Genomic DNA, 12,076 nt, shown 5'->3' with positions numbered 1-12,076 from the left:
CAGACATCCATCTCTGAGGAGGAGCACTCAGAGGATCCACCATCCCATGACTCTCCTGCACCTTCCGCCAGCACAGATACTTCCACCTCGGTGGGTTTCTGCTCAGCTGTAGAATCAATTTCACAAGCTTCTGAGACCACTGCACACATGCCCAAGCATCTGAGGCTGAGACAGCCAAGGCCTCTGACAGTCGGAGGACTGTGGATGGCCAGGCCCATGCTGAGCCCCAGACTGATGACGAGCCTCTGGTGTCGACAACATAGAGCATGTTGGAGTTGTAGAGAGAGGCAAGGCAACATGTGGCGGTAATGTCCAGGCAATGCGCAGCCATGAGCGGACAATGGAGGAGTCCATCCATGCCATAAGTGCTACCATGTCTCAGGCATACGAGCGCATGGCTTCCTCCATCGAGACGTTGGCAACCCTCATGGAGAGCCAAATCCCACAGATGCACACTGACCTGCACACCATCGCCTTGGCCATGAGCTCAATACAGCAGTGGCAAGGTGAGAGAAGGACAAGGCACCTGGCGTCTTCTCCAGTTCCTCGTCCTTCTCTGGTGATCGGGGAGATTCATGTCAGCCTTGAAAGGGAGGAGGAGAGACTGACCTCCACAGCTGGGGCTCCCCTCAGGGCACTCCAAATGTGTACAGCAACTCCGCAGCCCCTCCACCAGTGAGCCCAGGTCCAGCAGCCGCGCCGCCTGAGGAGAGTCCTGCACCTGTGCAGGAATCCCTCAGGCAGCCGGGACCCTCCGGGCGTCAGGCAGCCAGAGGATGTCTGCTGAAATTATCACTGATCAGTAGCCTACCTCCATCCCAGCTGCTATCGATGGGTTCACACCTCGTAGAAGCACTCACAAATATTAAAATAAAAGCACCTAGACACACTTGGGGGTTCACAGGTGTTAGATATCTGACATGTGATGCTTTATATAGAGTTCTTTTGTTCAAGCCATTAACGTTCATTGTGTAAAAGTGATTATTCTATCATGCCTTAATTGTAAGCTGTTGACTTCACCGTTCCCCCTCAGTAGAATGCCAATGTAAGCACAGTCCTCATTAGAATATGATCTCCCATGGGCACTAGTAGCTGTTTCAGCTGGGCGCTAGGCATGGAACACAAATGGAAAGGAGGCGACAGGCTACATGCATTGAGGTATGTCTTTATTGGATTCTCTGTGAATGGACATCGGGGTGGCTGGAAACAGGTATTTATGAGATTGTCTCTTGCCTCCTTGGCACGTTGCTCAATGTGCCTGGCCTCTGGTGCAAGGGCTTCAACATCCAGTGCTGCTTACTCATCTCCCTCCTCCATGTCCTCCTCATTGGTGGAGGAATGTTGCCCTGGCATCTCATTTTCACTCAAAGCCTCGCCCCTCTGCAGTGCTAGATTGTGCAGAGTACAGCAGACCACCACGATATGTGAGACCCACTCTGGGCCGTACTGCAGATCCATCTAGAAAGTGGAACCTCATCTTCAGCAGCCCAATGGCCTGCTCGATGGTCACTCGGGTGGAGACATGGAAAGTGTACTTCTCCTCCACTGCAGTGCGAAGGTTCTTCACAGGCATGAGTAGTCAAGTCTTCAATGGGTAGTCCTTATCCCTGAGAATCTATCCCTGAAGGTGAGCAGAGGGTCTGAAAATATGTGGTACCTGAGTCTATCAAAGTATGTAGGCGTTGTGGCTGCTTCCTGGGAAGCTGGCACGCACCTGCAGGAAACACTATCGGTGGTTTCAGATCAGTTGAATGTTGATGGAATGAAAGTCCTTCCCGTTGATGAAGGCGGCTGGCTGGTCTTTTGTTGCCTTGATGTTCATATGCTCAGAATCTATCACAGCTTGTACCTGGGGGAATCCAGCGATGGCCCTGTATCCCAGGGCCCATCTGCCTGACTGTCAGGGTCAGTCCAGTAGCACAAATAGTTACCAGCCCCCATGCGGCATCCCCAAGACCCTACACCACTTTGCAGAGCCCCTGAGACCCTGACCACCCCTACACCACTTTGCAGAGCCCCCGAGAGCTCGATCCCCCTGACACAACACACAGCACTGCAGTCTGAAAATGGCCCCCAGCCCCCCTCTCCCCCATGTGGTACTGTTCATGGTTGCTTCCCCGTGGCGGCACTGAAGCCTCACCTCAGTGCCGCCAGCTTTCAACGGTCGTGATCCAGAAGGCACGTGACTGCTGCCCGCCGTTTAATCCCAAGCCCCACATTAAATTGTGATGAATTAGATGCCAGTGCATTGAAATTAACTGCTCAGCAATTTAAAATACATTCCTGTTGTGTCAGGGTGCCAACACCACCTTGGTACTTGCCTGCCACTGACTAAATCCATAACTGACATCATGACACCGGATTTCTGGACGGACTCTTCCAACATGATTCTCCATTTCCCCACACCACCATTTCCACTTCAAACGGCTGCACAAAATTCTGCCTAGCAAGTACCATGGGATCTTTTATATCCACCTGAGAGGACAGACAGGGCTTTGGTTTAATGTCTCATCTGAAAGACAGCACCGCTGGCAGTGCAGCACTCCTTCAGTGGTGCACTAGCGTGTCAGCCTAGATTATGTGCTCAAGTTTCTGCAGTGGGACTTGAACCCATGATCTTCCAACTCCGAGTGCTATTACTGAACCGCAGCTGACATTGAGCACCGGATACATTTTCACCTTGATGTAATTCACACTGGCACTGTGTCCACTTATCCACATGCACAGAACACCACTTTTCACAGATCTTTGCAAATCAATGACAAATGAATCCCTTTTTGAAATTAGATACTATAACCAATAAGTAATGCTAGTACGTTTGCATTTCTAATGTGTATAACATCCAACAAGATTGTCTGTATCATTGTCCTTATCCTTTACTGCAAACTAAACCTTCAATTACCTTGTTTCTCATAAAGAACGGCATTTGGTCTTCTCACCAGCTGTTGCATGAGACTATTATCTGCTGTAGTGATGCACTCTTGATTCTTGACAGTGAAGAGGAAAGCTCTGACAAATAAAATACATAATGAGGAATATTATTAGATAAAATACAATGGGAGTAATTTTGACTTTGGGCAGTAGTGGAAAGGGGGTGAAATTGGATCAGAGCCCATTATACATCTCACTTAATTTTCACTTCAAAATGAAAAGAAATATATAACGGGCAGTTGGTCTGATATGGCCGTAATCAAAATTACTCCCAATGATATAGATGAGGCCGAACCAATCTGAGCCAACATCACTAACCAGATAAAGTTGCTTTTTAAAGTTTCCTTCATTAACACTGTTTTCTAGTAGAAATCAAAAATGAATTTTAAAGCATCAATACACAAAACAAAATGAGTACTTGTTAATTCAAAATTAAATTTAATAGGCCAGCAATAAGTGCTGTTTTCCACAAGATACAATACATTCGAAGACTAGAAATGATTCCTCTTGACATTAGCAGTTGGTCGCTTAACACCTGTTTGATAATGCATTTCTACTGTTACAAATTTTATGTTAACTGGTTTAAAACCAATAGTTTAGTGCCTCCATTAAAAGATGAAGGAATGTTATGCAGTTGTGGTAAGTGTTAGTCAGCTTATTTTGGCAAGTCATTTTTAGCCTTTGACTCTCAGCTTTTGACCACACCATATTTCCTTGTGCTTTCTGCTGCTGTGCTGCTGTAATTTTGGCAGAAATCTCATTTCCATGTGACAAAGCAACAGCAAATGAAAGTCCCATGGAATTTAGGGCCATTGTGCCTTTGGTTCCATGACAAAATCTCTTTAAAAAATTGGAGCACAAGTGACTACATTTTCCAATCAGCCTTTATTTGAAGGCTGCAGCCTAATGAATCTATAGAAGTTACCAAATGAAAACAGGCCATTCAGCCAAACCATTCCATGCCGGAACATGCCCTCCACATGAGCAAAGAGTCTGAGTTACATTTACCCACCCTGTTCCCATAACTAATCTAAATTTCATGTATTGCAAAAATGTTAAATCTGAGTTGTCATACGTCAAAAACTGCATATGTGAGAAATGCACAGTGGACTAGTCTGCATTTGCTCAGTTCTGGAAAGGGGTCTACAATCTAAAAATGAACGCTTAAAGAAAGTAAGCTTTATTTTTCTATTGTGCCTTTCATGACCTCAGGACATCCTAAAGTGCTTTACAGCTAATGAAGTCTTTTTGAATTGTAGACACTGTTGCACACAGCTAGCATGCACAACAGCAACGAGACAAATGGCAGATAATCTGTTTTGGTGATGTTAGTTGAGGGAATTTGCCAGGACACTGGGGAAGAACTCCTTTGTTCCTCTTCAAAATTAGTGGCATGGGATCCTTGACATCCACCTAAGAGGGAAGATAGGACCTTGGTTTAATGTCTCATCAGAAAGACAGCACCTCTGACAATGCAGCACTCTCTCAGTACTGCACTGGAGTATCAGCCTAGATTTTGTTCTTAAATCCCTGGAGTGAACCCACAATGATCTGAGTCATAGGCAAGTGTGCTACCAACTAAGCCACAACTATCCCATTGCTCATATGCTAATGATCTACTTTATATTTCCAAGATTTCATACTTTTTATTCAATAAAGCAAAAAATCTACCTGCAAAGAAATTGGGTTTCTTTGTTACATTTTGCTGCACATTCTTCAACAGTGATTTCTGGATATCTTGATTCTCGTGCAGAATAAATCCAGGCCCCTTCTGTTTTCACATAGTTATCCAGTATATTGCTTCTTACTGTACAAAAAATAGACATTATGGTAGTATGCATTGTTTATAACAGTGCATTTGACACAAAACCATCCAAACCAGTTATTAGTTTCACTTACCAAAACATGGCAAAGTCAGAAAAAGGAGCCCCGTGTAAGCGAGCATTTTAATCCTGATTTGAACCACTTTAGAAGCCCCTGGTAGGGCAATGGATCTTATTTACTGACTGAGGACTTTGCATCACCAAACAAACAAGCCAGGGCAGAAAGAGCAACTCTGCATTTAGAGATAGTGAATCATTCTCTAAACAAAGATGGCACATACTTATTAACATTACTCGGGGATTCAGAAAGCTTTCAGCGCTTCAGTTTTTTTTTGAGAGAGTCTATATTTTAGCATGATTGTCTAGTCATTTTTCATCACTTTGACTTTCATTAAGCCAATGACATCTACATTTTGTATGTTTCCAGGAGCAAGTACAGACAATTGGTCACAATTTATAAGGTCAAACTGGGGTTGGAGTGGACCTAAAGTCCCACCTCCCTTTAACAAACAAATGCTGGGAAATTGGGCTCTGTAGCATCACTGGTGCTGGCGCTATGGAAGCTCTAAAGGCTTAAAATGGCATCAACTGTGCTTCCAGCCACTTCCAACATGGCCCACATAGTGCCCCATTCTGTGAAGGGTACCGGTGCAGGGCGCGGCGTCCATGCATTGGAAACATCAGAAGAGGTGCTAGCATGCGTCTAACAGCCATTCAGGTTGATTTGACACTAGTTTGCCTAACCTGGTCTGCTCATGTTCACGGAACACCTACGCTAATCACTTCCAGCTGTAGGAGAGGTAGTGGTGTAGTGGTAATGTCATTGGAATAGTAATCCAGAGCTCAGGCTTACTGTTCTGGGGACATGGGTTCAAATCTTACCATGGCAGATGGTGAAATTTGAGTTCAATTAATAAATCTAGAATTAAAGGTTAGTCTAATGGTGACCATGAAACTATTGTTGATTGTCGTAAAAACCCATCTGGTTCACTAATGTCCTTTAGGGAAGTTCCCCTCTAAGCCACACACCATCCTGACTTGGAAATGTTCCTTCACTGTTGCTGTTCCAAATCCTGAAACTTCCTTCCCAACAGCACTGTTGGTTTGCCTATAATCAAGGACTGCAGCGGTTCAAGAAGGCAGCTTCACCACCTTCTCAAGGGCAATTAGGGATGGGCAATAAATGTTGGCCTAGCCAGCGATGCTCACATCCCAAGCACGAATTTAAGAAAACATGTATTCAGCAGCATGAGGGATCCGTTACTTAAATAGCTAGCCACTAACTTGCAGGTCAGGTACTTTTGGCTTAATTCTTCTCAGTCAAAGATAGTGGAAGTACAGTGGACTGTGTCTGGAGGCCTTCGGTGAGCTGCTGTATACATTCAGGGAGGCAACAGGATTTGGTGACCCAACTCCGCATGAGGTGGGGGAGCTGTTGTTGCAGTACAATGCAACATGACCAGGAAATGGACTGAAGGCTGCAGACAGGGGAAGCTCTGCAAAGAGGGAGGAGGAGGAGGAGGTTAAAAAAAAGCTCATGGGATCCAGGGAATGTAGCAAGCTGGATACAAAATTGGCTCAGTGGCAGGAAACAAAGGATAATTGTTGATGGATGTTTTTGTGACTGGAAGGTTGTTTCCAGTGGGGTTCCGCAGGGCTCAATACTATATCCCGTGCTTTTTGTGGTATATATAAACGATTGGACGTAAATGTAGGGGGAATGATCAAGAAGTTTGCAGCTGACACAAAAATTGACCGCATGGTTGATAGCGAGGAGGATAGCTGTAGACTGCAGGAAGATATCAATGGATTGCAGAAAAGTGGCAAATGGAATTCAACCTGGAGAAGTGTGAGGTGATGCATTTGGGGTGGTCAAACAAGGCAAAAGAATACACAATAAATGAGAGGATACTGAGAGGCGTAAAGGAAGTGAGGGACTTTGGAGTGTATGTCCACAGAATCCTGAAGGTAGCAGGACGGGTCGGTAAGGTGATTAAGAAGGCATATGGAAACCTTTCCTTTATTAGCTGAGGTATATATTATAAGGGTAGGGAGGCTATGTTGGAACTATATAAAACATTATTTCGGCCACAACTTGAGTACTGTGTGCAGTTCTGGTCACCTCATTACAGAAAGAATGTAATTGCACTAGAGAGGGAACAGAGGAGATTTACGAGGATGTTGCCAGGAATGGAAAATTGCCGCTATGAAGAAAGATTGGATAGACGGGGTTGTTTTCCTTGGAACAGAGGCTGAGGGGAGATTTGATAGTAATGTACAAAATTTTGAGGGGCCTGAATAGGGTGGATGGGAGTTGCCTATTTATATTAGCAGAGGGATCAGTGACTAGGGGACATAGATTTAAAGTGATTGGTAGAAGGATTAAAGGGGAGATGAAGAAACATTTCTTCACCCAGAGGGTGGTAGGGGTTGGGAACTCACTCCCTAAAAGGGTGGCAAAGACAGAAACCCTCATCGCATTTAAAAGATAATTGGATGTGCACCTGAAGTGCCATAATCTGCAGGGCTATGGACCAAATGCTGGAACGTGGGATTAGGCTGGATGGCTTTTTTTTTCCAGCTGGCGTAGACATGATGGGCCAAGTGGTCTCTTTGTGTGCCATAAACCTTCTATTATTCTATGACTCTCCACAGAAGGCTTACTAACCAAGGGTTTTACAAGAGCACTCTCCTAACTCCACCTCATCCAGGAGCAATATTTGAGGCAACTCAGTTCAACTAGAAAGTGGTCATAGAATTATGCCATCTCCTTCAACCTGACCTGGAGCCATGCACCAGGGCAAAGACTGTGCTGCCAGTGGCCGTAATGGTCACAGTGACATCGACCTTTTATGCTTCTGGATCTTTCCAGGCTGGAGCAGGTGACATTGCCAACATCTCCTAGCATGCTGTCAATCGATGCATCCAGGAGTTGAGGAGGCCATCAATGACAAGGGAGGCAAATATATTGTTTGCTGCCTTAGCAGGGAAAAGCAGGATGAGAGGGCACATAGCTTTTCCAGGATAGTGGTATTCCTGAGGATGGAGGGCACCTGGGGCTGTGGGCTCCCCATGTCAATGGGGAGAGCTATAGAAGCCACAAGGGCTACCATTCCAACAACATGCAGTTCTTGTGTGACCGTGCATAGTACATCATGTCGGTGAATGCCTACTATTCTGACAGCAGCCGTCATCCCTCCATTCTGAGGCAGTCTGCTATTTTCGCTGTCTTCATGCCTCCAAGAAGAACCAGAGGCTGCCTTCTTGGGGGCAAAGCCTACCCTTTGCACGTGTGCCTCCTGAACCTTTCCACCACCTGATTACACAAGGACAGCGCACAAATAATGAGAGCCATGGAGCCACCAGGAACATCATGGAGCAGACCAGAGACATTCGCAAGCAATGCTTCTGTGCTTGGACTGCTCCAGCAGACACCAGAGTGGGAGTCCAAGTTTATCTGCTGCTCTCTCTATAATATTGCTGTCATGAGGGCACAGACATCGCCACCAGGAATCTGGAGGCCATCTCGGGAGGAGGAGGAAGAGGAGGAAGAAGAGCTGTCAACGAGCACCTGCTCAGATTCCAGTTTACATGAAACTACTTCCCCTTACCACCATGAATCCACAACTACATTCAGCTGAGACGCCCATCACACCATCTCACAATTAAATCCACCCATAAAAACATTTTCATTAACATAGGAACATTGAGCAGGAGTAGACCATTCAGCCCATCAAGCCTGCTCTGCCATTCAATACAATCATGGCTGATCATCCACTTCAATGCCTTTTTCCCACACTATCCCCATATCCCCTTATGTCACTTGTATTTAGAAATCTGTCAATCTCTGCTTTAAGCATACCCAATGACTGAGCTTCCACAGCCCTCTGGGGTAAAGAATTACAAAGATTCACATCCCTCTGAGTAAAGAAATTTCCCCTCATCTCTGTCCTAAGTGGCTCCCCCCTTATTTTGAAATTGTTTCCCCTGGTTCTAGACTCCCCAACCAGGGGAAACATCTTACCTGCACCTACCCTGTCTATCCCTTTAAATATTTTGTAGGTTTCAATGAGATCACCTCTCATTCTTCGAAACTCGAGACAATGCAGGCCCAATTTCCCCAATCTCCCTTCATAGGACAGTCCCACCATCCTGGGAATAAGTCTGGTGAGCCTTCGTTGCACTCCCTCTATGGCAATAATATTCTTCCTAAGGTAAGGGGACCAAAACTGCACACAGTAATCCAGGTGCGGTCTAGCCAAGGTTCTATACAATTGAAGCAAGACTTCACAACGCATGTACTCAAATCCTCTTGTGATAAAGGCTAACATACCATAAGCCTTCTTAATTGCTTGCTGCACCTGCATGTTAGCTTTCAGTGACTTATTGACAAGGACTCTCAGGTCCCTTTGTATATCTACACTTTCTAATCTCTTACCATTTAAGAAATACTCTGTACATCTATTCCTCCTACCAAAGTGGATGACCTCACATTTTTCCACATTATATTCCATCTGCCACATTCTTGCCCATTCACTAAGTCTTTCCAAATCCCCTTGAAGTTGCTTTGCAACTTCCTCACAACACACATTCCCATCTAGTTTTGTGTCATCCGCGAACTTGGAAATACTACATTTGGTCCCCACATCCAAATCATTGACACATATTGTGAACATTTGGGGCCCAAGCACTGATCCCTGTGGTAGGGACCCCACTAGTCACAGCCTGCCAACGCGAGAATGACCCGTTTATTCCTGTTCTATTCTCTGTCTGTTAAACAATCCTTAATCCATGCCAGTATATTACCTCCTATCCCATGTGCTTTAATTTTGCTAACCAACCTCCCGTGGGGGACTTTATCAAAGGCCTTTTGAAAATCCAAGTATACCACATTCGCTGACTCCCCTGTATCAATTCTGTTAGTATCATCCTCAAAAAACTCCAACAGATTTGTCAAACATGATTTCCCATTCATAAATCCATGTTGACTAAGCCCAATCAGATCATTTTTATCCAAGTGTCCATTTGTCACACCCTTTAGAATAGATTCTAGCATTTTCCCAATGACTGATGTAAGGCTAACAGGTCTGTAATTCCCTGTTTTCTCTCTCCCCCCCTTCTTAAATAGTGGGGTGACATTTGCTACCTTTAAATCTGCAGGAACCACTCTAGAAGCTATAGAAATTTGGAAGATGATCACCAATGCATCCACTATCTCCATAGCTCCCACTTTCAACACTCTGGGATGTAGAATACCAGGTCCTGGGGACTTACCAACCTTCAGCCCCATTAATTTCTCCAATGCAACCTTCTTACTAATACTAATTTCCTTCAATTCCTCATTCCTCCTAATCCCTTGGATCTCTAATTCTGGGAGATTTCTTGTATCTTCCTCAGTGAAGACAGACACAAAGTATTCATTTAGCTTCTTTGCCATTTCTCTATTCCCCATTATAAATTCTCCTGACTCTGCCTGTAATGGACCCAAATTTGTCTTAGCCAAACGTTTCCTTTTTACATACCTATAGAAACTTTTACAGTCCATTTCTATATTTTTTGCTAGCTTAGATTTATATTCTATTCTCCCTTTCTTTATCAGTTTCTTTATCCTCCTTTGCTGTATTCTAAAGTCCTCCCAATTCTCAGGTTTACTGCTATTTCTGGCAACTTTATAGGCCTTTTCTTTTAATCTTATACAATCCTTAACTTCCTTTGTTATCCACGGTTGACTGCCTTTACTTTTGGGGTTTGTGCCTTGAAGGAATGTATAGTTGCTGTAAACTATGTAATATTTCTTTAAAGACTATCCATTGCCTATGCACTGTCATACCTTTTAATGTATTTTCCCAATCCACCTCAGCCAATTTGCCCCTCATACCTTCATAATTTCCTTTGATCAAATTTAACATCCTGGCTTCAGATTGAACTACCTCACTTTCAAACATAAGGTAAAATGCTGTCATATTATGGTCACTCATCCCTAAAGGTTCTTTTCCAACAAGATTATTAATTAGCCCTTTCTCATTACAAAGTATTAGATGTAATATAGCCTGTTCTCTAGTCGGTCCCGCAACATACTGCTCTAGAAAACCATCCCTAGCGCACTCCAGAAACTTGTCCTCCACAGCATTAGTGCTCATTAGGTTTACCTAGTCTACATGCAGATTGAAGTCATTGATTACTGTATTACCCATGCAAAACATGCTTCTCTAATCTCCTGATTAATGCCATGCCCCACACTACTACTACTGTTTGGTGGCCTATAAACAACTCCTTCCAGATTTCAGATTTCCAGCATCCGCAGTATTTTGCTTTTATCCTTCCAATGTTTGCTGCCCCTTGTTGTTTCTTAGCTCCACCCAAACAGATTCCACATTTTGTTCTTCTGATCTGAGATCCTCCCTTACTAATGTACTGATCCCATCCCTTATTATTAGCACAACACCACCTCCTTTTCCTTTTTGCCTGTCCTTCCTAAATGTTGAATATCCTTGAATATTCAGTTCCCAGATTTGGTCACCCTGTAGCCCCGTTTCTGTTACGCCAATTAGATCATACCCATTTACCTCTCTTTGGGATTTTAAGTCATTTACCTTGTTGTGAATGCTGCATGCATTCAGGTAGGGTGCCCTTAACCTTATCTTCTTGACATTCTGCATTCTAAGTCTCGATGCTCGCTGTTGTTTCGCCTGACTTCTAATGTCACTTGCTAATTTTCTAACGTCTGTTATCAGCTTTACTTCCTTCCAATTTGAGCTACCCCTCAGGTTCCCATACCCCGACAAGCTAGTTTAAACCCTCCCCAACAGCACTAGCAAATCTCCCTGCGAGGATGTTAGTTCTGGTCCTGTTAAGATTAGATTAGATTAGAGATACAGCACTGAAACAGGCCCTTCGGCCCACCGAGTCTGTGCCGAACATCAACCACCCATTTATACTAATCCTACACTAATCCCATATTCCGACCAAACATCCCCACCTGTCCCTATATTTCCCTACCACCTACCTATACTAGTGACAATTTATAATGGCCAATTTACCTATCAACCTGCAAGTCTTTTGGCTTGTGGGAGGAAACCGGAGCACCCGGAGAAAACCCACGCAGACACAGGGAGAACTTGCAAACTCCACACAGGCAGTACCCGGAATCGAACCCAGGTCCCTGGAGCTGTGAGGCTGCGGTGCTAACCACTGCGCCACTGTGCCGCCCTTAGGTTAAGGTGTAGCCCGTCCATTTTGTACAGGTCCCACCTGCCCCAGAACCGGTCCCAATGCCTCAGAAATCTGAAGCCCTCCCTCCTACACCAATTCTCCAGCCACAT

General features: G+C 44.6%; 1 protein-coding gene across 1 annotated transcript in view; it reads right to left on the bottom strand.

Annotated features, from left to right (window-relative positions):
* The window catches only part of plg (plasminogen), a 151,235-nt gene extending 146,277 nt beyond the window's left edge, over positions 1 to 4,958 (bottom strand). Inside the window, exons 1-3 of the mRNA XM_068044620.1 lie at positions 4,831 to 4,958; positions 4,603 to 4,738; positions 2,903 to 3,009 (exon numbers count right to left, since the gene is read on the bottom strand). Of these exons, the coding sequence (XP_067900721.1) occupies positions 2,903 to 3,009; positions 4,603 to 4,738; positions 4,831 to 4,876 (289 nt within the window). The 5' untranslated portion in view covers positions 4,877 to 4,958. The remainder of the gene's footprint in view (positions 1 to 2,902; positions 3,010 to 4,602; positions 4,739 to 4,830) is intronic.
* Positions 4,959 to 12,076: the final 7,118 nt, after the last annotated feature.

Source organism: Heterodontus francisci, chromosome 13 (assembly GCF_036365525.1).
Source record: "Heterodontus francisci isolate sHetFra1 chromosome 13, sHetFra1.hap1, whole genome shotgun sequence".
NCBI lineage: Eukaryota > Metazoa > Chordata > Chondrichthyes > Heterodontiformes > Heterodontidae > Heterodontus > Heterodontus francisci.
The sequence above is the reverse complement of the archived record's forward strand: the minus strand, read 5'-3'. Positions and strand labels throughout refer to the sequence as shown.